This window comes from Salvelinus namaycush, chromosome 19 (assembly GCF_016432855.1).
Source record: "Salvelinus namaycush isolate Seneca chromosome 19, SaNama_1.0, whole genome shotgun sequence".
Classification (NCBI taxonomy): Eukaryota; Metazoa; Chordata; class Actinopteri; order Salmoniformes; family Salmonidae; genus Salvelinus; species Salvelinus namaycush.
In genome coordinates this window covers 30,046,166-30,073,643 of record NC_052325.1, presented here as the reverse complement: position 1 = coordinate 30,073,643, position 27,478 = coordinate 30,046,166, and the positions used below count along the sequence as shown (strand labels likewise).

General features: G+C 40.3%; 3 protein-coding genes across 5 annotated transcripts; 1 reads left to right on the top strand and 2 right to left on the bottom strand.

The window, feature by feature from the left end:
* Positions 1–2,301: 2,301 nt before the first annotated feature.
* On the bottom strand, positions 2,302–10,960 carry mitd1 (MIT, microtubule interacting and transport, domain containing 1). Of its 2 annotated transcripts, XM_039014790.1 has the most exons (7): positions 10,422–10,960; positions 10,252–10,353; positions 9,025–9,161; positions 8,749–8,835; positions 3,301–3,413; positions 3,052–3,112; positions 2,302–2,927 (listed from the first exon to the last, which is right to left on the bottom strand). In XM_039014790.1, exons 1-7 carry the CDS (start codon positions 10,558–10,560, stop codon positions 2,832–2,834), a joined length of 735 nt encoding a protein of 244 aa, XP_038870718.1. In that variant the 5' UTR covers positions 10,561–10,960; the 3' UTR covers positions 2,302–2,831. The 2 variants fall into 2 exon arrangements, with proteins under 2 accessions (XP_038870718.1, XP_038870719.1); XM_039014791.1 differs by lacking the exon at positions 8,749–8,835.
* A 228-nt stretch (positions 10,961–11,188) lies between these two features.
* Positions 11,189–15,273, top strand: mrpl30 (mitochondrial ribosomal protein L30). 2 transcript variants are annotated; one of them, XM_039014788.1, is made up of 6 exons: positions 11,189–11,226; positions 11,417–11,483; positions 11,688–11,765; positions 13,651–13,797; positions 14,094–14,167; positions 14,380–15,273. In XM_039014788.1, the coding sequence occupies exons 2-6, from the start codon at positions 11,439–11,441 to the stop codon at positions 14,510–14,512; spliced, it is 477 nt and encodes a 158-aa protein (XP_038870716.1). In that variant the 5' UTR covers positions 11,189–11,226; positions 11,417–11,438; the 3' UTR covers positions 14,513–15,273. The 2 variants fall into 2 exon arrangements, with proteins under 2 accessions (XP_038870716.1, XP_038870717.1); XM_039014789.1 differs by having other exon boundaries at positions 11,205–11,217.
* Positions 15,212–18,299, bottom strand: LOC120064306 (thioredoxin domain-containing protein 9-like). The gene is made up of 5 exons (XM_039014787.1): positions 18,031–18,299; positions 16,515–16,737; positions 16,265–16,383; positions 15,779–16,033; positions 15,212–15,569 (listed from the first exon to the last, which is right to left on the bottom strand). Exons 2-5 carry the CDS (start codon positions 16,698–16,700, stop codon positions 15,455–15,457), a joined length of 675 nt encoding a protein of 224 aa, XP_038870715.1. The 5' UTR covers positions 16,701–16,737; positions 18,031–18,299; the 3' UTR covers positions 15,212–15,454.
* Positions 18,300–27,478: the final 9,179 nt, after the last annotated feature.

Genomic DNA, 27,478 nt, shown 5'->3' with positions numbered 1-27,478 from the left:
CAGGCCTTTATGGTAGAGTGGCCAGACAGAAGCAACTCCTCAGTAAAAGGCACATGACAGCCCACTTGGAGTTTGCCAAAAGGCACCTAAAGGACTCTCAGACCAAGAGAAACAAGATTCTCTGGTCTGATGAAATTAAGATTTTTGTCCTGAATGCCAAGCGTTTTGTCTGGAGGAAACCTGGCACCATCCCTATGGTGAAGCATGGTGGTGGCAGCATCACGCTGTGGGGATGTTTTTCAGCGGCAGGGACTGGGAGTCTAGTCAGGTTCGAGGGAAAGATGAACGGAGCATTAACGTATCAGCATCGTTATGTTTTCATGTCCAGACGCTGTCCTGTCCTGTTCCATGTCCGTTGTTAATGAAATGTTCACTCCCTGTACTTGCTTCTCGTCTACCAGCGTCAGTCCTTACATGGAATTTCTCAACCAGCTTCGTGAGCTAGTCACCTGCAATGCATTTCAATTAACAGGTGTGCCTTGTTAAAAGTTAATTTGTGGAATTTCTTTTCTTCAAAATGCATTTTAGCAAATCAGTTGTGTTGTGACAAGGTAGGGGTGGCATACAGAAGATAGCCCTATTGGTAAAAGACCAAATCCATATTATGGCAAGAACAGCTCAAAAAAGCAAAGAGAAACGACAGTCCATTTTTGCTTTAAAACCTCTACAGGATCCGTGGTTCCCCCGCGGGACGGTTGAGCTAACGTAGGCTAATGTGATTATCATGAGGTTGTAAGTAACAAGAACATTTCCCAGGACATAGACATATCTGATGTTGTCAGAAAGCTTAAATTCTTGTTAATCTAACTGCACTGTCCAATTTACAGTAGCTATTACAGTGAAGTAATACCATGCTATTGTTTGAGGAGAGTGCACAGTTATGAACTTGAAAATGTATTAATAAACCAATTAGGCACATTTGGGCAGTCTTGACACAAAATTTTGAACATAAATGCAATGGTTCATCAGATCGGTCTAAAACGTTGCACATACACTGCCGCCATCTAGTGGCCAAAATCTAAATTGCTCATGGGCTGGAATAATACATTATGGCCTTTCTCTTGCATTTCAAAGATGATGGTACAAAAAAATACAAAAAAAGCATTTTTTTCCCTTTGTATTATCTTTTACCAGATCGAATGTGTTATATTCTCCTACATTAATTTAACATTTCCACAAACTTCAAAGTGTGACCTTTCAAATGGTATCAAGAATATGCATATCCTTGCTTCAGGTCCTGAGATGTGGGTATGTCATTTTATGCAAATTTTTTTTTTAAAGAGGCAGATCTTTAAGACATGAAGGTCAATCAATCAGGAAAATGTCAAGAACTTTGAAAGTTTCGTCAAGTGCAGTCGCAAAAACCATCATGCACTATGATGAAACTGCCTCTCATGAGGACCGCCACAGAAAAGGAAGACCCATAGTAACCTCTGCTGCAGAGGACAAGTTCATTAGTTACCAGCCTCAGAAATTGCAGCCCAAATAAATGCTTCACAGAGTTCAAGTAACAGACACATCTCGACATCAACTGTTCAGAGGAGACTGTGTGAATCAGGCCTTCGAATTGCTGGTCGAATTGCTGCAACGAAACCACAACTAAAGGACACCAATAAGAAGAAGAGACTTGCTTGGGCCAATAAACACGAGCAATGAACATTAGACTGGTGTAAATCTGTAGTTCACAACCTATACTTCGAGGTTATAGCATAATAGCATACTAGTACTGCTTGCGAGCGACCACTGCTGTCCTCTGTCCAACGTTTACTATTCTCCAATCCTAACAGGACTAACCCTTAGTCTACTGCAAACAACGTCAAATCAGATTGACCAAAAAATTATAAACTGATCAAATCCACCAGTCTAAGCACCAGGACAAATTATAAATAATTAATGATATTAAGTTATCATAGGTTAACACCCAGGGATTATATTTTGGCTTCCCTCTAGTCTAAAATATCATAATAATATTTTTACAATTCTAGCGTTATTGTAAGGTGAACCAACTTCAATGTCCACTAGATGGCGCCATGTACAGTACCAGTCAAAAGTTTGGACACACCTATTCATTCAGGGGTTTTCCTTGTAACTATTTTCTACATTGTAGAATAATAGTGAAGACATCAAAAATATGAAACAACACATATGGAATCATGCAGTAACCAAAAAAAGTGTTAAACAAATCAAAATATATTTTATATTTGAGATTCTACAAAGTAGCCACCCTTTGCCTTGATGACAGCCTTGCACACTCTTAGCATTCCTTCAACCAGCTTCACCTGGAATGCTTTTCAAACAGTCTTGAAGGAGTTCCCACACATGCTGAGCACCTGTTGGCTGCTTTCCTTCACACTGCGTCCAAACTTTTGGCTGGTACTCTACTTTCACAAAATGAAATGAAAACAATCAGTTTCCAGAAATTCTGAGAACTCTAAATGTTATGTACACTTTTAATGAATATGCATATGTTAAAAAAAAAAAAAAACGGGTTAAGAAAAGATTCAGAAATGACCAAACTATCGTTTGGATCCACCATTCAGGTCCAATGTCCACAGATACACATAATAAGCATTAGGAGCCCCCAAAAAACAACCCAGTCAGACCAAACTACATGATTGATCATGTAGACTTAAAAAAGGCACTTGGTATGTCTTTTACAGGTACACACACTGGACAGAGGGGGAGACATTTAGAAAGAGACCCCCTCTGTTCCAATAGGCCTATCCACACTTGCATTTAACTTACAATAGAGCAATGTATTGGACATGCGTTCTAAGTGGTATGCTACTGTGCATATTGGAGTGTAGCCATAGACTCCAGTTCCAAAGGTGTTATAATGTCTTAGTGTGTTTGCTGTGAAAGATATCCACTGTGGTCTCCTGGCACTGCCTCAGGTCATAGTCACAGTAGCCGATGGAGAAACGACCCTGGGGGAGAGAAAAAGCAAAGAATAAATACTAACGGATTATTATTCTGTTGGTTCTATATTTTTGACAATATAAAGTGAAGACTTAACATAGAGGGCAGAAATATCCCTGGTTGAAGTCTTGCCTTTGGTTTCTTGAAGTAATCCAGTCCTCTTCCTATCTTGATGATCCAGCCGTTGTCAAACCTTAGGGGATCATCATCATCATCATCATCATCATCATGCTTATAAAACCTACATAAATCAAAGACTCTATAATGTGCATGCGCCATATGGTGCATTAAAGACCTCATTCAACCTAAGCCACTGATGCTAGTTGATGCCACTGATGCATTCTGGGTGTGGAAATGGATTGATTGAAATTGATGGTGTACCTGATCTCCCTGTCGTGAAAAGTGGAGTACTGGAGGTCCAGACACACATCCTGGCTCTGTAGACTCTGTTTGAGCTCTGACAGAGCACTGGCCTGCTGAGAGGAATTGTCCCCCTGCAACACACACAGACAGGTGGATCAGGGACACAACACACGAGATACAGTAGCTTGGCATTTTGAGTAGGTTCATAACTGTACAATAAATAGCCCTAAAGAAAACAAATGGAGCAACTAAGCTATAAACCTCTTACTACCAGTTCAAACTTCTGCAATACAAATACTCAGTTGTGGCATTGATTGATAATGATATCGATGCTATTGGTACTATATCTGAGTGTTTAACATATTTTCTGTCCTCAGAGTTGGTCATTTTAGGGGATTTTAATCTGGATTGTCTATCCCTGGCCTCAGATCAATTTAAGAGTATATGCATTGATTTTAACCTGGCTCAATTGATCTCAAAACCCACACGGATAAATGTGAAAAACCCTTTTAACTCTTCATTGATTGATTTAATTCTTACTAATAACCCCCATAAATATTGGTCTAGTGGAGTACTTGCATACGATCTCAGTGATCATTGTCCCATAGTATGGATTAGAGATACGAAACAGCAAAACACTAATGCTTGTTTAATTAAGAAGATACATTTTAAAAAGTTCTGCTCAATGGTTTTTACATGACATGTTCTACTCTGATTTAGCAGCTGTCTCCTATATTCCTGACCCGGAGTTGGCTCTAGAAAATGTATCTTCCATATTTATTCCTCTGGCAGATAAACATGTCCCTTTTAAACAATTCAGAGTCAAAGATAGAAAACCAAGGATTCGTCCTTCTGCGTTATCTGAGCTCATTCAGATGCTTTATATTTGAGAGAAACGGTGGTGTAGTTGACCCTGGTCTGTCAATTGACTGCTCTTCCCTCTACCAGCCTTTAGCTGACTAAACGGTTAACCCATCAACTTCTAGTGAATCTTTGTTTTCATTTCAACATTTTACTATCTGTGATATGCTAGATGGCTTGCTTAAGATTTTAAAAAATCCACTGGAACTGATTAGCTTGATCCATTTTTGCTGCAGCTCTCTGCCCCCCTGATTGCGGAATCATTAACCCATATTTTTAACCGGATGATTATATCTAGTACTATCCCCAAGGTTTGGAAGGCGGCTCATGTACTCCCCCTTCACAAAGGTGGTGACCCTTGTGACCTAAATAAATGATTGGCCTATTTCTAAACTTTCTTGCCTAGCGAAAATATTAGATTCCTTGATTAATTCTCAGCTAAGCTCTTTCTTTTCTTTGAAATGTATTCTAAATGTACATCAGTCAGGTTTTAGAGGGGTGGAACAGAGAAGGCTTAGTTAGTAGGCTAGTGGCCAATCCTCTAAAAGGGCTTCAGTTTTTGAGATACAGTACCTCGGGTTGGGGTATAACAAAGCACAACCATGTTTTTGGATGGTTTTATAAAAATGTTTGACTGAAAAAGTTGTTAAATTCATAGATATTGTGACACACCCTCTTAACTCAAAAAGTGCAGAATAATGCCTGGCTGGAGTGGGGGAGTAGGCCACATAAGCTCATGTAACCCAATATTGCAAGTTCTGATATTGCAAAAAAAGTGTTTCTCTATGGATTTGATATGTTTAGCTCCTACTCCTGCAATTATGTTAGGGGGGCCCTCTAGATTTGACTCAAAATCCAACATGGCTGCCACATTACCATTAAATGGTGGTTTAATCACCTGTATATGTACACATTTTAAATGAGACATTTTTCAGATTTGACCTGACTATTTTTGTGTACTTCAACTATGTTAGGAATCCAATATGCCCACCATATACACTCAAACGCCTTTGTCTGGGTGTATAAAAAAGGCAACAGACTGCTTGGCATGGCAACACCAAGTATTCCAAGTCACACGCCTCTTTGAGGATCAATGAGGCAACTGGGAGGCTCCAAATAAAGGTAAGAGAATCCAACCCTGGACTCTGACACCTTCTGCCATGCTCTACAATTTGCCACCGCTGTGGTATAACTTGCCCTTCCAGGGTTGGGCTCTTAAGTCACCTCCTTAGAAGTGAGCTTTGATTCATTGGTAGTCCAATACTTCCGCCTGAATCCAACCAACATGACCTTCCACTGGCTCACTGCATTTGTGATGCAAATTGGGATGCTCCGGTGCACTCTTATCCTGTTCGGGTTGAGCTGCCACATTGCTTCTTCCAGAAAATCATGTCCACCATCATAGCTGTCTGCCCTGGAGTTACCGTATATGTTGACTTGGTGACATTTATGGTGTACGGGGATGATGAAACCACACATGACAAGCGCACAAGGAAAGCTGTTCACCACCATGAACCAACAACCTGCCACTCAATGACTAGAAATGCCATCAACTTAGTGGGCCTTCACATGTCATATGAATTGCACCTCTCCAATATCAATGCCAACCTGAATCTCCCAGAAGTGTCCTTGATAAGCCTACTCCACCATCAGTCATCCCCTCAGGCAGTTACTAGAGACAGAAACACCATGGAACTGGACTGTCAGGAGGCCATTCAACAGCCAAAATGCCATCTGGAAATTGCTGGTGTGCAATGCCTTCATATGTAACTATTTTGCTACCAACCATGGCTGGCCAGCCCATGTGACACCTGAACTGGACTTGCATGTAAAGAATGTGCTTTCATGCTGGGGCGACTCATGCACTGGTTTGGGAAACAGTGCAGTAATGTTTGGCAATTGTATTTATTTATTTTATTTAACCGGGTAGGCTAGTTGAGAACAAGTTCTCATTTACAACTGCGACCTGGTCAAGATAAAGCAAAGCAGTGCGACACAAACAACAACACAGAGTTACACATGGAATAAACAAACATACAGTCAATAACACAAGAGAAAAAAAGTATATATACAGTGTGTGCAACTGAGGTAAGATAAGGGAGGTAAGTCAATAAATAGGCCGTAGTTGCAAAATAATTACAATGTAGCAATTAAACACTGGAGTGATAGATGTGCAGAAGATGAATGTGCAAGTAGAGATACTGGGGTGCAAAGGAGCAAAAAAATAAATAACAGTATGGGGATGAGGTAGTTGGATGGGCTATTTAGATGGGCTATGTACAGTTGCAGTGATCTGTGGGCTGCTCTGACAGCTGGTGCTTATAGTTAGTGAGGGAGATATGGGTCTCCAGCTTCAGTGATTTTTGCAATTCGTTCCAGTCATTGGCAGCAGAGAACTGGAAGGAAAGGCGGCCAAAGTAGGAATTGGCTTTGGGGGTGACCAGTGAAATATACCTGCTGGTGCGCGTGCTACGGGTGGGTGCTGCTATGGTGACCAGTGAGCTGAGATAAGGCAGGGCTTTACCTAGCAAAGACTTATAGATGATCTGGAGCCAGTGGGCAATGAACATATGCCAAACAAAAGGCACCGTAGGATGGTAAAACTTGCTGTATGTGATCGTTTATGGTGGCTGGGGATTGACTGTGAGATAGTGGTCTTTGTGCACCATGCTTGATCTGCTCCACCTCCTCTGCAACCCGTTTACTGTCCATCAAAGCCCAGGGATCATCTTCAAATGTATGCGTGTGTGGATCTGTGCTACGTCCCTCACAACCAACACTTCTTAGTTATAGTCTATGACCTAGCTATACTAAATAACCTCTACCGTAACCTGAGGTCACTCTCCACATCTCCTGCTGGTGCGTGCCCCAGTCCATAATCAATGCCAACCACCCACAGTTAATGTTGGCCAAATTATCATCCTAAATGACTTCCAAATGAATATTTAAAAAATATGTAGGACGTGACCTTTTAGCACATTCAACATAAACAACTCTGCCCACAGGTCAATTATGTGTTGGAAAGGTCTAAAGATAAGTCTGTTTGTGACAGCCCTTTCAGACTCCCCTTCACAACCAGACAACCAACCATTCCACTACTGGAGTTACCCCAGCATCATTCAGGCTGGGATAACATTCCAGTTAGTCAATGGGTCTCTTTGGTATGCAAGCTGCATCTGCTGACTGCCTATAGCGAACTGTAGAAATGGAAACTGATCACACCACAGCTCCAATACCCCACCAGCCATACAGGAAGGATACTGTCCTTGTCACTGCAGCTTGCCCAGAATGACCAGTTGGCTGTGCAAGCTGGTCAGACCCCAGAACAACAACCACCACTGGCTACTTTGTCTCCTCACCCTGTAAGGACACTCACGTCCTGGTCACCTCAAAGACTGAATCAACATTGCACACTTAGTTTTAGTTGGGAAAAGAGGGTTGTACATATACAATACTAGAGTAGCTGACTGTTGTATTATGGTTGCGTTCCTGTAACTTGGTTACGCTACGGTGTGCTTGTGTCGTAAAAGGCTTGTTATTATTTTTGTGGAATTGCCCAATGCTGATATGTTGTAAGTGTTTGAATGAGATTAAAACATGAACACATTCAAAAATGAGTTGGCTTTGGCTATTCAAACCAACAGAGGCATGGCAGTGACACTCATAGTCCTAGATATACCAAGAGCCTTATGAAACCATTTTAAAAGACAGAATAACACAGTACAAAATTAACAAGGGCTACTTGTATGCAGGCGAAGGTGATTGAGTGTAATCATGTTGGCCATATTGGATTCAGAATCAAATTGATTCACAACAGTCTTTATAGACATGAGTGTTGTACACAATTCTGAAAAAATGTCTAATTTACAGGTGATTTAACCTCCATTAAATGTAGTCATATTGGATTTGAGGCAAAATATAAAGATAATCTGTGATGGTCCCCTGACTTAATTGCAAGAATAGGGGCTAAAGATTTTAAAAAATCCTTTAAGGAAACTTGGACACTAAAAAATATATATTTCAATGTCTTAGTCCACATGTTTTCCTTAGAGCCAATTACCAATAGCCACAACATCAATTAAACGTGTAACTGTGTGCATTTTCATCAGGCAGGACCATACAGCACTGAATGAGTGAACATTTATTTCTCTTGGAAAGTTATCTATTGAACAGAGACCAAAAATTGTTCATCATAAATATTCATAGTTAATATTTCCGCCTATCGCATCTGTGTGTTTACAGATCTACATTTTCAAAATGCTTTAAGATATCCTAATGTTGTGTGTTTCTGTATGTAGTGCAGACAATTGACAATTTGCATTCCAAATTTGAGCAATATCAGAGCTTGCAATATTGGGGTACAGGAGCTTATGTGGCCCACTCCCCCTCCAGCCAGACATTATTCTGCACTGTTTGAGTTAAGGGGGTTTGTCACAATATCTATCAATTTAACCACTTTAGTAAAGAACATATTTTTATACAACCATCCATTTCATATATGGGACACCTAAGATATATGGAAAAAACATGGCTGTGTTTTGTTACACCTCAGGTAGGGGTATCTCAACATTTTGTGGGCCTTGCCACTAGCCTACAGTTAGTTACCTCTTCCTGAGAGGTCAGGAGGTGAATCCTCTTCACCTTACAGCTGGCCTTCAGCAGCATCTCACAGAACCTCAGGAAGTTATACAGCTAAGAGGGCAGAAGGGTCAAAGTCAAGATCTCATGACTAAACCAGCATGGCAATGGCATCCAAGGCAGATTCCACAATCATATTAATAGACAAACCAGCTTTTGAGGGAGCAGAACACCCAGAGGTAATAGTAAGTTTCTGCAGTATATCATCTGGTGAATGTGTTTGATAGTGTACAGGTAAATTACCTGGTGAATATGTCGGATGTAAGGGTCCTCCACCCAGACCTCAGTCAGCCCCTCGGTTACGTAAGGCCTGAACAGAACCTCGTAACTATAGCCTGTAGCATCGTCTGCTATCCTGATCTGCTCATGGTACTTCCCCTCTGAGTGGGAGAGGAGTTGAGAGAGGGAGGGATAAGAAGGGAAAGAGGCAGAGATAGGAGGTATTTCTGTTACATGCATTTGAAATACACTGAACAAAAATATAAATGCAACATTTTAAGTGTTGGTCTCATGTTTCATAACCTGAAATAAAAGATCCCTGAAATGTTCCATTCACACCAAAAACCTTATTTCTCTCAAATTGTGTGACAATACACAAATTTGTTCACATCCCTGTTAGTGAGCATTTCTCTTTTGCCAAGATAATCCATCACCCTGACAGGTGTGGCATTTCAAGAAGCTGATTAAACAGCACCTTGTGCTGGGACAATAAAAAGCCACTCTAAAATGTTCAGTTTTGCCACACAACACAATCCCACAAATGTCTCAAGTTTTGAGGCAGCGTGTAATTGGCATGCTGACTGCAGGAATATCCACCAGAGCTGTTGCCAGATAATGTAATGTTCATTTCTCTACCATAAGCTGCCTCCAATGTAATTTTAGAGAGTTTGGTAGTACATCCAATCGGCCTCACAACCGCAGACCACGTGTATGGCGTTGTGTGGGTGAGTGGTTTTCTGATGTCAGCTTTGTGAACAAAGTGCCCCATGACACACTATGGTGTGATAAGATTGTCTGCTAAATAAACTAAATGTAAATGTACATGTAAAAATGAACAATTGCAAAGCATGCTCAGTATTACTCTAATGAGCTAGGCCCTGTAAAATGGTCAATGACAATACCCAGTGTGCTTTGCAGTTGTTCACTTTCACAGACATTTTGGTAATTTAGCAGACACTCTTATCCAGTGACAGTGCATCCAACTAAGGCAAATAAACAACAACATATCACAGTCATAGCAAGTAAGACGTTTGAGTAACTGTTACTGAGAATGTTGTTGATGTTCGGCCGGCTACTTGCAAATGTATTTTTGTATTTTCAATAACAAAATACATGTATTTTAATACATTGGTCTTTAGTCTATTTTGTAATTAATGCTCATCCCTGGAAGGAGGAATAAGAGGAAGGCAGCAGTAAGGTGCAGGAATGATTCCTTTGGGAAAGTCACATCAGTTCTCTGAGATCTATTACCTTCTTTTAGTTGGTTGACATGGACTTTGATCTGTTCTGCTCGATCCATGTAGCTCTTTATCTTCTGTCTGTAGTGGACTTTCTTCGAGTCATCTTTCACAGCTGTGAACAGATGAGTAGATCAGTAAAACAGATGTTACCCTCATACCATGTGACTGTGTGTGTGTTACCTTTCAGCACGTCCATCAGTAGCTGGATCCCCTCCTGGTAGCACACTAGCGACTCCTGGAAGCGCGAGCTCTGGTCCAGCTCCACGGCTCGTTTCAGGACGGAGATGGCAGAGGTCTCCATACCAGGGACTTGCGTCATGGTTCACTATCTGGTAAAAATGGACTGAGATTTTGAGTTCAATGTGTCAAATTGTGGATATTTGTAATTCACCTGGTTAGAGTATGCCATAGACGGCAAAGGAGTATGCACATGCTTCGTCCGTCCACAGCTCAGCGACAGGAATATTAAATTCGTCTGAGTCCGCTTGAGGTATCAAGTCTTCTTTGGCACATCTTCAGAGGCAATACAATGCATCAGTAGACACTTCTTAAACTCGTATAGCCTTGTTTAAACTCCTCATGCTTAGATGATATCTAAATCGGATGACGAGATTTCATTCCATTAATTCAAACGTAAATCTGATCAAAATCATCCTCTCATGGCACTAACTTCCTGATGTTGGTTTGTTTCCTTGTCCATATACAGGTACGCATGAATAATAATTCCCCTGAGCAACATATCCACGGAAGTGAAAATGCCTAAATGAAATATAAACGAATTAATTATGAAATACACATGTAAAATTTTTTGGGGGTCAAACCATATAGTTAATCATACAATATCACATTGTTAAAAAAAAGCGACGTTTTTTCACAAAGTCAATTGAAACAAATGAAAGCCATGCAGGAACGAAATTACCAAGTTTTGAAGTAGCACGGTAACGTTAGTAAGTGACTGCTATACTGACGGCTTCCGGTGAGTGCCGTAAGTGCTGAAACATTCTAGCATTTCAGTTTGCGTTTATTCAGCTGTATTTTGATGTTTGTTGAAAATATAATTTAAAAAAATATTGACATTATAGTAACAACACTTTATATCTCGGTAGAATCACTATTTCCTTGTCGAATTCGCATTTGGCGGTTTTTGCATTATAACCTTGGCTTCCCTGCTACAGACTTATCAACCAACAAGTAAATATGGCAATGCTATGTCGTGGTCTTCACATACCTTCCCCAATTCAGGTAAGGAGTCTAAATTATTAAAGGCAGACTATCTTCCTGGCAGACAGTTGTAACTCAAATTAAAGCTATCAGTCAGATAACAGGTTGTTAGAACGACACATTTTGTAGGATCATCCGACTTTGTGTTCCTCCATAGTTGTTTTTGGTTTTTCTTATTCTCTTCACGCCTTGCATATTTGATTATGTGTCTGTGCATTCTTGCAGGCTTTAACAGAATCTACGCCTCTGCCTTGGTTAATTTCATTCCGAAGCAAGTTCACCAAAGCACGGATCCCACAAGAGGTAGGGTGCTGCAGACTTTCGTCAAGGGCAGGCCCATACAATCTAAATGCAATGAATACCTCAACTCAAAGCAAAAGTTTCTGACCTATGTCCTTAACCCTAATTGCTCCAGTGTCATCGTCAATGGCTGATCCCTGGCCATTATCCCACTCTCCAAGGGTGTTTCAGGGGGAGTGATATGCATGTCCATTTCACACCACACAGTTTATACTAAGGTTATACACATGTACATGTGTGAAACAGGACAAATATAAGCACTAGAGGTTGACTGATTAATTGGAATGGCTGATTAATTAGGGCCGATTTCAAGTTTTAATAACAATCGGTAATCTGCATTTTTGGACACCGATTATGGCCGATTACATTGCACTCCACGAGGAGATTGCGTGGCAGGCTGACTACCTGTTACGCGAGTGCAGCAAGGAGCCAAGGTAAGTTGCTAGCTAGCATTAAACTTATCTTATAAAATACAATCAATCTTAACATAATCACTAGTTAACTACACATGGTTGATGATATTACTAGTTTATCTAGCTTGTCCTGCATTGCATATAATCGATGCGGTGCCTGTTAATTTATCATCGAATCACAGCCTACTTCAACTTTGCCAAACGGGTGATTTAACAAGTGCATTTGCGAAAAAAGCACTGTTGTTGCACCAATGTGTACCTAACCATAAACATCAATGTCTTTCTTAATAAAATTAATACACAAGTATATATTTTTAAACTTGCATATTTTGTTAAAATAAATTCATGTTAGCAGGCAATATTAACTAGGGAAATTGTGTCACTTCTCTTGCGCTCTGTGCAAGCAGAGTCCGGGTATATGCAGCAGTTTGGGCCGCCTGGCTCGTTGCGAACTGTGTGAAGACCATTTGTTCCTAACAAAGACTGTAATTAATTTGCCAGAATTGTACATAATTATGACATAACATTGAAGGTTGTGCAATGTAACAGCAATATTTAGACTTAGGGATGCCACCCATTAGATAAAATACGGAACGGTTCCGTATTTCACTGAAAGAATAAACGTTTTGTTTTCGAAATGATAGTTTCCGGATTTGACCATATTAATGACCTAAGGCTCGTATTTCTGTGTGTTATTATATTGATATTTGATAGAGCAGTCTGATTGAGCAGGGGTAGGCAGCAGCAGGCTCGTAAGCATTAATTCAAACAGCACTTTCCTGCATTTGCCAGCAGCACTTCGCTGTGCTTCAAGCATTGTACTGTTTATGACTTCAAGCCTATCAACTCCCGATATTAGGCTGGCAATACTATAGTGCCTATATGAATATCCAATAGTCAAAGGTATATGAAATACAAATGGTATAGAGAGAAATAGTCCTATAATGCCGATTTAATAACTACAACGTAAACCTTCTTACCTGGTAATATTGAAGACTCATGTTAAAAGGAACCACCAGCTTTCATATGTTCTCATATTCTGAGCAAAGAACTTAAACGTTAGCTTTTTTACATGGCAAATATTGCACTTTTACTTTCTTCTCAAACACTTTGTTTTTGCATTATTTAAACCAAATTGAACATGTTTCATTATTTATTTGAGACTAAATAGATTTTATTGATGTAATATATTAAGTTAAAATAAAAGTGTTCATTCAGTATTGTTGTAATTGTCATTATTACAAATATATATATCAAATCGGACGATTAATCGGTATCGGGTTTTTTGGGTCCGCCAATAATCGGTATCGGCGTTGAAAAATCATAATCGGTCGACCTCTAATAAGCACCCTCTATTTATTATATTATAACACTTTGGTCATATCCTAATGGCAATGATCATGGAAATTACATTTTTAAACAAACCTTTGCGACTCCTTTGAATCCGTAGTAAATCTGTCTTTCTGTGTCTACAGATTCTGGACGAGCGGTCTCAAGAGCATGAGAAGTATGGTGGAAACCAGGAGCAGCCCCATAAGCTGCACGTGGTGACGCGGGTCAAGAGCACCATGCGCCGGCCCTACTGGGAGAAGAAGCTAGTGGAGGGACTCTGCTTGCAGAAGGTGGGGCTCCTATCAGCTTGGATTAATAACCTCACATCTGAGGGGATAGCCTAGTGTGTGGCAATCTTACCCTGCGTGGGTGTGGGCGCAGGATTTTGCTCCAGCCAAACTGTAACACACCTGATTCAACTAATTGAAAGTTGCCCACCCCTCGGCTTTCCTTAAGCAGAGCGGATAGGACTTGTATTGAGTTCAGTTGTGTGCTGTGCTTGCTCTTGCTGTAATATCAAGTTATAATAATGATTCTGATTGCTAACTTGGTTGCACTGTAATTGTTCTTTGCTCCTCCTCCTCAGGCGTATGTACCTGTAATTCACAAGAACATCCCTTCAGTCAACAACCAGCTGAAATTCATCAAGCATCTTGTGAGGTAAGGCTGCTCGAGTTTGCAAGACATGTTATTACTTTGTTAGCGCAGGGCTATTATTAAATACATCTGTTCATTCCTGTCAAGTGTATGCTACTGTTTACCAATTGAGTGCGTGGTTGGTTGATCCTGACAACTGAAATCCTCTAATTCAATACAGATGAACTTTGACCACTCTTCCATCTCATCTCTTCTCCGTCCTTCTCTCTGTTCAGGATCCAGCCACTGAAGCTTCCCCATGGTCTCCCTGCTGAGGAAGACATGGCCGACACCTACCTGAACAGCAAAGGAGAGCTGATCGTACGACGCCTCCTCAAACCTGTAGGGTCCAAAGCCATCGAGTCATAGCCAGCACTACTCTATACTCAAGCCATTTTGTCAGTGGTCCTGTTTGAATACTGAAAATGCATCCTCCCTTCCTCAAAGTAATCACTGACATGACTGGATTGGCTGTGTAGTGGATCACATGCTTTCACCTATCCAATCTGTATAGAACACAAATGAATGTTTTTACAGTCTGGCCTACCAGAAATCAGCTGTGATTCAAATTACTGTATTAGTGAAATCCCTGTACCGGTGTTCATTCTAGACCTGGACTGAGAAACACTTCTATAGCTCACCCCTTTGTATTATATTTCAAATAAAAACATAACATTAACATGTATAATATGTTAATGTGTATAAAATAATACATCCATGCAATCGAGGAAGTCAGAGGAAAATAATGTGCCAGTGGTGATCAGCTTATTTTAAGATCAAGCCCATTTTTATAGAAAAACTCAAACCTGTGCTACCAATCACACTGACGACACAAAGGAGGTGGCTGTGGAATGCAGCTGACCTTGGCACTTGGTTGTTGCTCATGAAAAGCTGGATTGAAGTTTTCCCCCACAAATCGTGTCGACAAATGACATGGATCGATGTTAATTTAGCTAGCTATAGTGTTAGCGAGGATGATTCGTTAAATGGTAACAGCATCAGGTCTCAGAGTTTCATTGATTCCAATTGAAGTCCAGAACTGGAGTCAGTCAGGGCAGAAAGAGTTAATTGGCTCAGATAGGTATCCTTTTATTTGCAGGTTGGAAATAAACAACCAAAAAGCACTTGAATGTAATTAAATATGAACTCATATGATTAAGTTCACACCCACAAAACAAAACAAAAAGCATGGAAGACTGGGATAAATAGGAAAATGATAAACATGAAAGGAACAAAACAGGAAGAGATGGTTCTGCCGGTTAGTGGTTAGTAGCCCAGCCAGAGAGACGGAAGTTGAAGGCTGACGGTCTTCTAGTCGTCTTCAGAGTCTGAGTCGTGTCCTCTCCCCCTGATGGTCTTCTTCTCCACTTTGGTGAACTTTGAACCAGATTTCTGTGTCAGGGTGGGGGGTTCCATGAGGTTACCACTGAAAGTGTAGGGAGGGGTGTTACGAGACTTGATCTGAACTAAGAACTTAATGTCTAATCAGCCTGTGTTTGTGCATGAACTGGTAAGGCTTTTTATTCCTTTTGCAAATGAACCAATGGCCTCAAATGCCCAACAGGAAATACCTAGACAGATCATCTTTCTATCTAGAGGTGTGATTATCTTTAGGAAATCACACTGTCTGTGTACCTGTAGTTGATGATGTCAGAGCAGCCCAGTCTCCACTCCAGCACCTCTGTGGGGAACTCGTCTGTGTTTCCTAGGTCTGTGAAACCCACTATGTAGTCCTTGGTCTTCCCGTCCTTTACCAGCGCCAGAGTGGGAATCACCTTGATCCGCAGCCTATCTGTCAGGAATGGAGCCTTGTCCACATTCAGCTTGATGAACTTGGTCTCCAGGTGCTTCTTGGCCAGGACGCTAAGGTGCTTGTCCAGGATCTTGCATCTTTAGAATGGAGGGGAGAGGAGACAGCAGGGTTAGCTCCTGGTAGAAGCTGCAATAAAGAAATCCTGGGCAATAAACCCCTTTCTAATAATTTTCTTAGGATTTAGGAGGATAAGCTCACCCCGGATCTCAATTAATTTGCAGCAATAAAACAGCACTAGGTTTTTGGCCTGTAATGGCAGGAGAACAACAGGTAGAGAAGAAACAAGAAAACATTGCTGTGTTGCAAACCTGAAGGTGGAGTCTCTGTAGAAATGGCAGACCACTCGATTGCTCTCCTTCACCTCAGGGAAGAAGTCTTTCTCACTGGGGATCTCCTTGTACTCCCCATGCCCTTTACCCAGCCACTCCTGAGGTGACAGAGCACAAACATGACATGATGAGTGTTACTGGTATGAAAGAACTGGATGGACTAAATAAAATGCTTGTTTGGCATCCACCATATGGCTCAGCCAATGTGACCACTGTCTTTCCCTCCTACCTGCTTTTGTTTCTGGGATTTCTTGAGGGCCTCCATCCTCCTCTCCTTCAGCTTTTCCATCTCATCGTCATCCATGCGCTCCAGCTTCCCCAGCTCTGCATCCAGCTGCTCCTCCACCATCCTGGCTGACTGCAGCACCTGCTGCTCCAGCGCCTTGGCCATGATCTCCATCGACTGACTCGCCATGATGAAGAGCGAAACTTCTGACACTCACTCTATATTCCTGAAGGAAGGGAGAATGGGGATGAGGAAGAGTAGAATAGAATGAGAATGAATGGCCAAACGATTTAGGCAAACTAATACCTCAGATAGAACAATGAGACAGATATTTCACCTGATGTATAAATGTGAAGCATCCACTTGGCGTTTCCAAACACTAACAAATATGGTAAAGAGAGGAAGCCCAATGGCCGGCGGTCTGAGATGGATTTTCGCCGACATTCTGCATTTTCTCATCATTAAACGTTTGATCTCAATACAGTTTTCTGTTTCCAAAACTAGAATCTGTTACGAACAGATTATACTAAGTTTTGTTGACTGTTTTGCCAAAATCGCGTTATTTACAAGGAGTGGAAAGACGAAATTAGTTAATGCACACGCTCCCTTCACAGAGTAGGCTAACTGAAATTTGAAGATGTATGCTTGAACAGGCCAATAGGACTTCCATAGTTCGTGCTTGGCTCTGCCCACTATGACTCATTTGTTCCCATTGGAAACGACATATCTGTCATATCATATCTTGGTTTAGTTAAACAAATCTTTGCTAATACTGTAACCCTGGCTGGTGACCATGGTAACGACACACCTTGATCAAAGATATTTGTGCCTGGATGTTTTCAATAGATGAAAAATAGCTAGCTACCCAGGCTAAAGTTTTCCCATTTAGAAAGTTGGCTAACTAGCTAGTCTTAAAATCATTTAGAAAGTTTTGCCATTTGATTACTGACCCACCACTAACAAATGACCATTGTCTGTTAGTTTTCTCGCTATAGTGGTTAGTTAACGTTACTTAAGTTAAAGTCCGAGTTCAAGCTATGTCAGCTAGCTAGCTAACGTTATGTTTGTTAACTAGCTAAATTACTGTAGCCTACTATTAATCGCATCATATTTCACACAAAGTTGACGAATAGAAAGCGTTCTATAATGAACAAAAGTACAATCACTGGCGTCGTTTTAGCCTAGCTAGCGCCATCAAGCCTGACCTGCCGCAGGTAGAGCTGCTAGGCTAACAATAGCTTCGATGCAACCAAGAGAGTTTTTACATTGTGCTGGACTCTTAAAAACTTTATTGGTTGTATCGAAACTAGACTAACAATTGCGCGGCCAGAGTCAGAGAACGCTGGCTAGCGAGCTGTCAAAAAAACGACCAAGACTTCGCCCATACACTGAAGCCATATGTCCATGATAAGATCACAACCTCTTATATTAATATTATTTTAATAGGGCCTACTGAATGTATTATTTGCACATGACTTTATCAATATTATCACACTAACAAACTGGCAAGCCTACTTACCAAAAGCGGTCCGTGCAAAAAGGCAGAATCCACTTTCTGCAGAGGCTGCAGCGCGCGCAAAGACTACGCAGTATTACCAAGGCTTTACGTCACAGGTAAATAAATAAACGCTCGTTGCACTTTAAACACCATTGATAAGTAGTACCTTAGTTGCATTCCTTATATTGTAATGTGTTTTATTGTGTAAAGACCAAACAGTTTTGGTTATTATAAGCAAGTGCTAGCTATAAGATGTCCACTATCATCCCTGGGCCCAAGAAAGGGAAAGTAACCGTACATTTCGACCAGCAGAAGCTTGACAACTCTTCCCTACAGGTTGGCCGCTTCGTGGGCGTAGGCGTGAACCTATTCTAGTAATTAAATACATTTTCAAAATGTGAAAAGACGATGTATTATTAGTTTATATATTAAAAAAAGCTATAGACGTCATTTTTCCACAAAAATAAAATGTTTGGTGGCGCTAGACGGACAGCTCGTCATCATCGAGCACCTGTACGTCAGACAAATTGCTACAGTAAATAAAATAAAAGTAGATCCGGAGTGTCGCGGTTCCCAAGACACTTTTTTTTTTGTGGAAGTGTATTCCTAGTTTGTGGGGATGCACTTGCAGTAATGAGAAAGGCAAATTTGGAGCGTCATTACAGCTCGAAACATGCTAAACTGAATGAGTTGCAATGATAACTTCGTGTGGATAAAGTAATTGCTCTTCAGCCGGGTTTGGGTGACCAACAAGCCGCCTTTACGAAACTTCGTTTGGATGGGGAAAATGTTATGCAATCAAATTTTGTGGTTAGCGAGTTTAACAAAGAAACTGAAGCCTCATTTGGAATGAGAATTTGTAAAAGAGTTGCTAACACCAGACAAAGTTAAATTGTTCCAAAGTGTCAGTTTGTCTCGAAGAATCGTCACAGAGCGGATAACTGGCATGGCACAAGATACCGATAAAACATTGAAGGACTCCGCAAGAAATGTCGAGTTTTTCTCTTTGGCATGTGATTAAGCGACTGACAACACATACGGCTCAATTTGCCATTTTTGTGCGTGGGATTACCGCGGAGTTTGACACAAGGGAGGAATTGCTGTTTTTGGAAGCCATGCATATCACAACCAGAGGTGAGAATTTGTTTGAGAGACTTGTCTCGGCAATGAGCAAATTTGAGCTACGGTTTGAAAAATGAAGTGGCCTTACTACAGATGGAGCGCCAGCCATGGTTGGCTCGAAAAATAGGTTAACCGTATTAGTGAAAAAAATAAATGAGTTGTCTCAGTCTTGATCCAAGTGATTGAATTATATGCAACTGCATCATACATCAAGAAAGTATGTGTGCACAGTCCCTGAAGCCGAACAACGTAATGGCAACTGTAGTGTCGACCATAAATTTTATCAAAAGCAAAGTGCTGAACAACCGCCAATTTATTGAACTATTGAGTGATCTTGAATCGGAGTATGGTGATCTGGTTTACCACTGTGGTGCGATGGTTGAGCCGTGAAAACATGCTCGCGCAGTTTTACGGACTGAAGGATGAAGTAAAACAATTCATGGAGATGAAGGGGAAACCTGTCGCGGTACTGAGTGACAAGTGGATGTGTGATTTGGCCTTCATGGTGGACATAACCAAGTATCTGTCTGACTTGAACGTCAAGCTCCATGGGCCGAACCAGCTTCTCAGCGATCTGCTCTCAAACGTGAAATCTTTCGAAGCGAAATTAAAGTTGTGACCAACTAGAAAGGGGTAACACAGTACATTTTCCTATTCTGCAAGGACAAGAGCCTGAGATTACGTTGGAATATGCCGGTAAATGGAAAACTCGCGAAGGCATTTTGTGAGCGATTTAAGGATGTGAAAAGTAATCAACTGGAGTATAAATCCTTTTAAGGATATGACCTTTCCTCCCCCCCAATTTTCACCTAAAATGACATACCCAAATCTAACTGCCTGTAGCTCAGGACCTGAAGCAAGAATATGCATATTCTTGATACTATTTGAAAGGAAACACTTTAAAGTTTGTGGAAATGTGAAATTAATGTAGGACAACATAACAAATTAGGTCTGGTATAAGATAATGAACAAAAAAAAAAAAATTCATCTTTGAAATGCAAGAGAAAGGCCATAACATAATATTGCAGTTTAGGTGCAATTTAGAGATTTTGGCCACTAGATGGCATCAGTGTGTGTGCAAAGTTTCAGATTGATCCAGTGAAGCATTGCAATACTGGACAATATTTATTATCAAGTCTGCCCAAATGTGCACGAACTGGTCAGTTGATACATTTTCAAGTACATAACATACACAAATGATATGGTAATAAAAGTTTTTAGTTTACACACTCCCAGAAATGTCATACATGATGGATCATTAGCTTATACACTAATTTTCACAGATCTAGATGGCCAAGTGGGGTGGGTGTGGAGACAGCAGGGGTTCAAACTGTAGAACCCAGTACCTACATTTGAATATAAAAATAGATTTTATCAAACAAAACTATGCTACATTTTATCCCTGGGATCCTCAGGATGACAAATCAGAGCAAGATTACTGAATGTAAGTACATGATTTACCTTCAGAGGTGAATGTACCAAACCAGTTGCCATGATAAAAAATGTGTTGTGATCTCTCCTCAAACAATAGCATGATATTTTTTCACTGTAATAGCTACTGTAAATTGGACAGCACAGTTAGATTAAGAAAAATGTAAGCATTCTGCCAATATAAGACATGTCAATGTCCTGGGAAATGTTATTGTTACTTACAACGTCATGCTAATCACATTAGCGCACATTAGCTCAACCATCCCAGTATAGGGACACCGATCCCGTAAAGGACTTTTGTAATGATGGACTTTTGTTTCTCTTTGCTTATTTGAGTTCTTGCCATAATATGCAATTGGTCTTTTACCAAATAGGGCTATCTTCTGTATACCACCCCTACCATGTCACAGCACAACTGATTGGCTCAAACACATTAACACATTTGCAATCCCGTTTAACGTCGAACCAGCAGATGTGCTGGATGGCCTACAACACGAAGTCATTGAGCTCAAAGCCAGGTACAACAACCTCCCTCTCATTGAGTAATACAACATGTACGTTAGCGCTGAGCATTTTCCTGTTCTGAGGAGACATGCACTTAAATGTGTATCTGTGTTATGGACGACCTACTGCTGTGAGCAGTTATTTTCCAAAATGACTTGCAAAGACTCGATTCCGCTCAAGACTGACTGAAACCTGGGAAAACCAGCTGCGAGTAGTCCGCTTCACTGCCAGCTGACATCAAATGCCTCGTCAAATATAAGCAGTTTCAGCCATCGCATTAGAGGTGAGTTTGAACAAGTAATCATAATAACGACAACATTATTTACAATACTAACATTTATTTAAATAGGACTAGCACTTTTCTAAATACTCAAGGACACAAGAAAAATCATACAAATCATATATAAACTGTAAAACAAATGTCAGTGATTAAAGTCACATTAAAACATGAATAAAGCCGAAAATAGCACAATTTTAATTAATTATTTATTTATTTCACCTTTATTTAACCAGGTAGGCAAGTTGAGAACACGTTCTCATTTACAATTGCGACCTGAGCATAAAAAAGAAGTGCTGCTCATCGATAACTGGTGTCCAATTGTCTTCTTAATAATCACTATAAGATATTAGCCTTACTACTTGCAAAAATAATTAAAGAAGTCCTGGATGCAATCATTGATGAAACACAGTCTGGCTTTATGAGGAACAGACATATTTATAACAATATCAGACTAGTATTAGACATACTTGACTACTCAGACCTAATAACCGAGGATAGCTTCATATTCTTAGATTTCTATAAAGGATTTGACACAGTAGAGCATCAGTTCTTCTTCCACTCCCTTGAGAAATGTGGCTTTGGGGAATTGTTCTGTAAGGCTATTAAGATTCTCTATACACATGGTAACAGCTCTATCAAATTGAAATATGGCACCTCACCTAGATTTGAGTTAAAGAGAGGGATTAGGCAAGGTTGTCCTATCTCTCCGTACCTGTTTTTATTAATCACCCAACTTCTTACAAATTCTTTAAATATTAGTCCTGTACAAGGTATTTCCATAGCTGGTAAAGAAATTATTATAAGCCAGCTGGCTGACGATACTACACTTTTTCTGAAAGACGCTAACCAAATTCCCATATCGATCAATGTGATACAATCCTTTTCCAAAGTGTCTGGTCTATATCTTAACATTAGTAAATGTAAACTCATGGCTGTCAAAGATTGTGTAACACCTTCATATTATGGTATTCCAGTGAAAGAAGAACTTATATATTTAGGCATAACCATTACCAAGGATCAGAAGTCTAGAGGCTTACTAAATTTGAACCCTCGTATTAAAAAAACCCATAAGAAGCTAAATCAATGGCTACAGAGGGACTTATCTTTAAAAGGAAGATTCCTAATAACCAAGGCTGAAGGTATCTCTAGACTAACATATGGCGCTCTATCTTTATATCTTGGCGGTAAAATAAGCAAGGAGATAGACCAGATGCTTTTCAACTTTCTGTGGAGAAACCATACCCATTACATGAATTTTCTGGACTTTACTACCTTAAATAATACTTTTAAGATCAATTGGATAAAACAATTCCTAAGAAGACTCACTTCTATGTGGAATTTTATTCCTCATCATTTCTTCTCTACTTTTGGTGGCCTTAACTTCATGTTGGTTTGCAATTATAATATTGACAAAGTTCCAGTGAAACTTTCTGCTTTTCATCGGCAGGTTTTCGTGTCATGGTCCTTAATTTACAAGCTTAATTTTTCGCCACACAGATATTATATATGGAATAATCGGGACATATTATATAAAAATACTTCTTTGTTTTTAGAATATTGATTCCGAAATAATATCCTATTGGTGAGCCAACTGGTAAATGCAGAGGTTCTTTTATAAGGAAGTCTTATCACTTTACAAGGTCCCTGTAACACCTAAAGATTTTGCAATTGTTTTAGATGCCATTCCCTCAGATGTTGCTTTATTATTCAGGAACGTGTCAAGAATTGACCCTCAGAGCCTACCTTCCATTGACCCTGTTGACTCATCAGTAGGAAAGATTTGTTTCTCTTTTGGTCCATTCAACAACAGAGCGATACGAACCTTGTTTCAGCAAAATGTTGTATCTATACCTTATGTCATGCCTTTTTGGAACGGATTTATTGATAATAAAAGTTTCCTTTAAAATGATTCATAAATATTATCCTGCCAACCACTATATGAAGTTTAAGGAAAACATCAACTCAAATTGTACCTTTTGTAATGACCACCCAGAAACAGTGTTGCATCTTTTTTGGCATTATATTCATGTAAGAAAACTGTGGCAAGACATCAGTAGATTTAGAACTGAACACATTTATGGAGATTTTACACTATTGTGGAGAGATGTAGTGCTTGGATTCTTTACCTACAATAGAAAGAAGCTGAAACCATTTTATGTAATGAATTTCGTTATTCTTTTGGCCAAATTTCATAATCACAAATGTAAATTTACAAACAAAACACTACATTTTCTTACCGTACAAAAAGAAATTGAACTGTATTTTAAGACAATTAAATACTCTACTAACAAAAAAGCTGTTAGAATTATAAGTGTATGTATGTCCCTTAAGTTCCTTGTGTAATGTGATATTGTACCCCCTAGCCCAATTATCCTTTATATATATATAAATATACTTGTCTTCCCACATGTACTTCCTATATTGATTTGTTGTTAATAAAAAATTATAATATAAAAAAGGATCGTATTCTGCCACACGGAACGATACCGTATTGGAGCGATCCAATATAGTGCTACTTAATTGAACTGAATGACTACCGACCCGTAGCACTCACTTCCGTCATCATGAAGTGATTCGAGAGGCTCGCCAAAGACCACACCTCCTCCCTTCGTGACATACTCGACCCTCTCCAATTTGCCTAACACTCCCTTCAGATCCACGGACGACGCAATCTCCTCATACATGAGTTTATGGACATGCTATAGTAGATATAATAGCAAAAAAAGCTGTGAAAAAGAATATTGTGGAATATACAAGAATATACAGGTGCAGTTAGGTAGAGGGGAAATAAAAACATTGAGTCGGAAACTGGGTTAGATTGATGGAAGAGACAATGGGATGAAAGTAGTAAGGGCAGACATTTATAGTACAGGGAAATCTGTTGGGAGATAGTGTGAGGGTTGAAAATATGCTTGGCCTATCATGAGGGTGTCTGTGTGTGCTGAAAGTAACATTTTGCAACATATGGTGTGACTAGCGGGAAGGCTGTGGCTAACCTTGGATGTAGGCAGTTATCATGAGTTGTGGGGGACACATACAGAGCATAGTGTTGCGAGAACAAACTGTCTTTTGTTAGACAATAACAGGAGCCAGATGTGTGATAACTGTATGCAGGGTGTGGGCCCAGAAGATAATCTGCCCAGCAACAACTACACCTGCCAACGGGAGCGCCTGGGGGCTGGGACCAGCCTGTGCGCCAACGATAGGCTGAGTGAGTTTAAACCACACTCAGCCTCTACTCTGACAGGCCAGCTCAGAAGTGGGAACAAACTCTGTCAGAAGTATATTAGAAGAACGTTGTCAGGAAACAAGTCAGTTCTCTGTTCTGCCCTGCGAGGTGTCACAGTGAACCCGTATATACGAAAATTGCATTTACCATTTATCGCTTGAGTTTAATAAAAGTACTTATAGTATATTCAGTGACTCTGCATCACATTTATCCTGATACCAGATTTGATTGACGCAACCCTAACAATAGTGTCATATAATAGCATCTACCTCCAGACCACCAGGCACCCCGTTAGATCTAAAGTCATGAAGTCGGTACATAGGTCCTTCTCCTCACAAGAAACACATGTGCCATGATGGATTTCTCCCGCCACTTAGAATTTTGTGAAAAACACTCAAAACGTTACTCTTCTGGCACCGAATGATCGATCTGGACAAACTTGATATGTGGCATCTACCCTTTTGGAAAAACAAATCTGTCAGAGTGTACTGCAATACACCGTAGTATAACTGCAGTATGCTGCAAATACTGCATCCAAAATAACAAAATAATTTCACTGCAGTAATTTTGCAGTGTAACTGCAGTTACAGTGCAGTATAACTGTGGGGACCTGTCATTCATTGCAGGTGGGGCAGAGTAAACAAGTTTGTAAACAATGTAAGAATAAATAAAGAGTTAATAAAGCCGCATACAAACATGGTCTCTTTTGCTTTCTTGAGTAAGGCAGCTTCAAAATGCAGGTGTTTCAGCCAAGCTCAGTGCTTTCTGTGGTGGTGGGGCAGCCAGCGCAAAATACGGAGCGTAGGGGTGGTTGCTAAAATTCTCTAGTTGCGCCGTGATTGGCTCAGTGTTCTGTCACTCATGGGGACATTACGTCGCAGCAAAATCTACAGGGAGAGCCCCAAAATTCAAGCCCCTTGGGTGCTGCCATAGAGTTACATTAGAAGTGCCCATCCAAGAAGGGTTAAGGTCATTGGCCACAGATAAAATTGTCAAATCACATATCTACAGTAACTTTGATTGGACTGATCATGTCAACATCATACTTTCAATAACTTAGCTAGCAGTCATTATGAATCAAGTCGACAATCTACTGGCAAATCCTTTTCAATCCTTGTCATATGAAGAGAAATGATGACGAGAAATTAAAGATAAAATGTATCGGTGCTCATCGGCCATTAGACATAAACATTACACAAGTTGTAAATCGCAAATTCAACAATGAGTGGTTTTGAAGGAATCAGTGGCTAACTGCAAGCATTGCAAAGCAATCACTAGCCTGCTATTCACTGGATTGGGTGTGTGGTCCAAGTCTAGGTTTAAGGGTATCTTTTACAAGCTTAAAAGGATAAACATTCAACATTAGCCATGCTGTCAATCCAGCATGACTTCTGCTACGTTCAAAACAACTGGAAACTTGGAAATCTCAGACTTCGTTGAGTTCAAGACAAGTGGGAACACGGAAAAAAATAAGCTCCGACTAGGAAAATACGTTTTGAATGGTCATCCAATTCGGGAATTCGAAGTCAGGAACTCGGGCCTCTTTCTAGAGCTTCGACCTGAAGATCACTAACGTCATGATTCAACCTGTTTTTTTCCCAAGTTGCCCATGAAGGACCGCCGCTCCACCTTCCTGGTCAAGTGAGCACAGCACAAGGCGAGTTCAAAAATGTATTGCATGCTACTGCATAAATTATGTTATACGCCAGGGAGATATGTATACTGTAGCTAAGAAAGTAAAACTAAGTGTATGTTGTGTAGTAAGCTGTTAGTAGCCCATGTTCCTCACCCTAATAATTAGGTCCTTTTCACGCTCATAATTTAGCCTACTGTTCTGACTTGCTGGTGCACATGTAGCCTATAGCCTGTGTCATGACGTTGGCCTGAGGGGGGAGGTTTATGACCCCCATAAATACCTTTCCCCTTTTTCCACTCTACCGATGTGACTATTGAAAATCCCTTTGTTAACATTGAGAGAGAGTCTGGTGACATCAAAAGATGGGAAACGGAACCATATTTCAGTAATCCAACCAGTTGAAAATATGCGTTGGGACTTAATGAATATGATGTCAGTTCAGTTGGCGTCTGAGACATGATTACTGATGATAGGACGACATAAACTGTATCTTGGAAAATCTACACATTCTAGTTATCAGATTCACATGGAATTGTTGTGCAATTTAAATGTTTAAATGTGAAACTATTTGTGAAAAGATTAAATTTAATTTTTAGCTTCTTAATGAGAGAACGGTCAGAAGAACACCACTCTGCTCACTCAGAGGCCCCGCCCAAGTGAACAGACATGGGTTGTAAACTATGAAACACGCCCTTCTTTCACCACTATATCAACCCGTTTACGAAAATGTAACTTTCTGTTCCAAAGACATGAGGACTTACCATCCCCACGTTGAAAGGACAAAGACCACCTACAGAACTAAGCCAACCACAGCAAAAACCTAACAAAATTGGCATCGAATTTCAATGTGAAGGTGACGACCTACACGCCGGAAGGATGAATTTCGACTATACCAGCCAGAATATAGCATGAGTTTAAAGTATGGCAACTTGGTATGAACTTTGAACTCTTATTCACTAAAGAAATGATACCTCCTAGCCGTCGCGTTAGAGCAGCAACTGTAGACGTGGGCTAGGAGAGGACGGACAGAGGATCTGTCCTACCTCACAACGACGGTACTACCAAGTATCCATTCTACCACCAGACATTTTTCAAAGGACAACCCGGCCTCCCATCTACGACCAACCGATCGAAGCGCAGCTCAGAGTAAATATTTATTACATTTTCCTTTTCCAAATGGGCGGTTATTTAGAATGCATAAGATTCTGTATTTACGATAGAGTAGCTGCCTACGGCCTGATAGCGGACAGCTATGTCTCTAAGGACG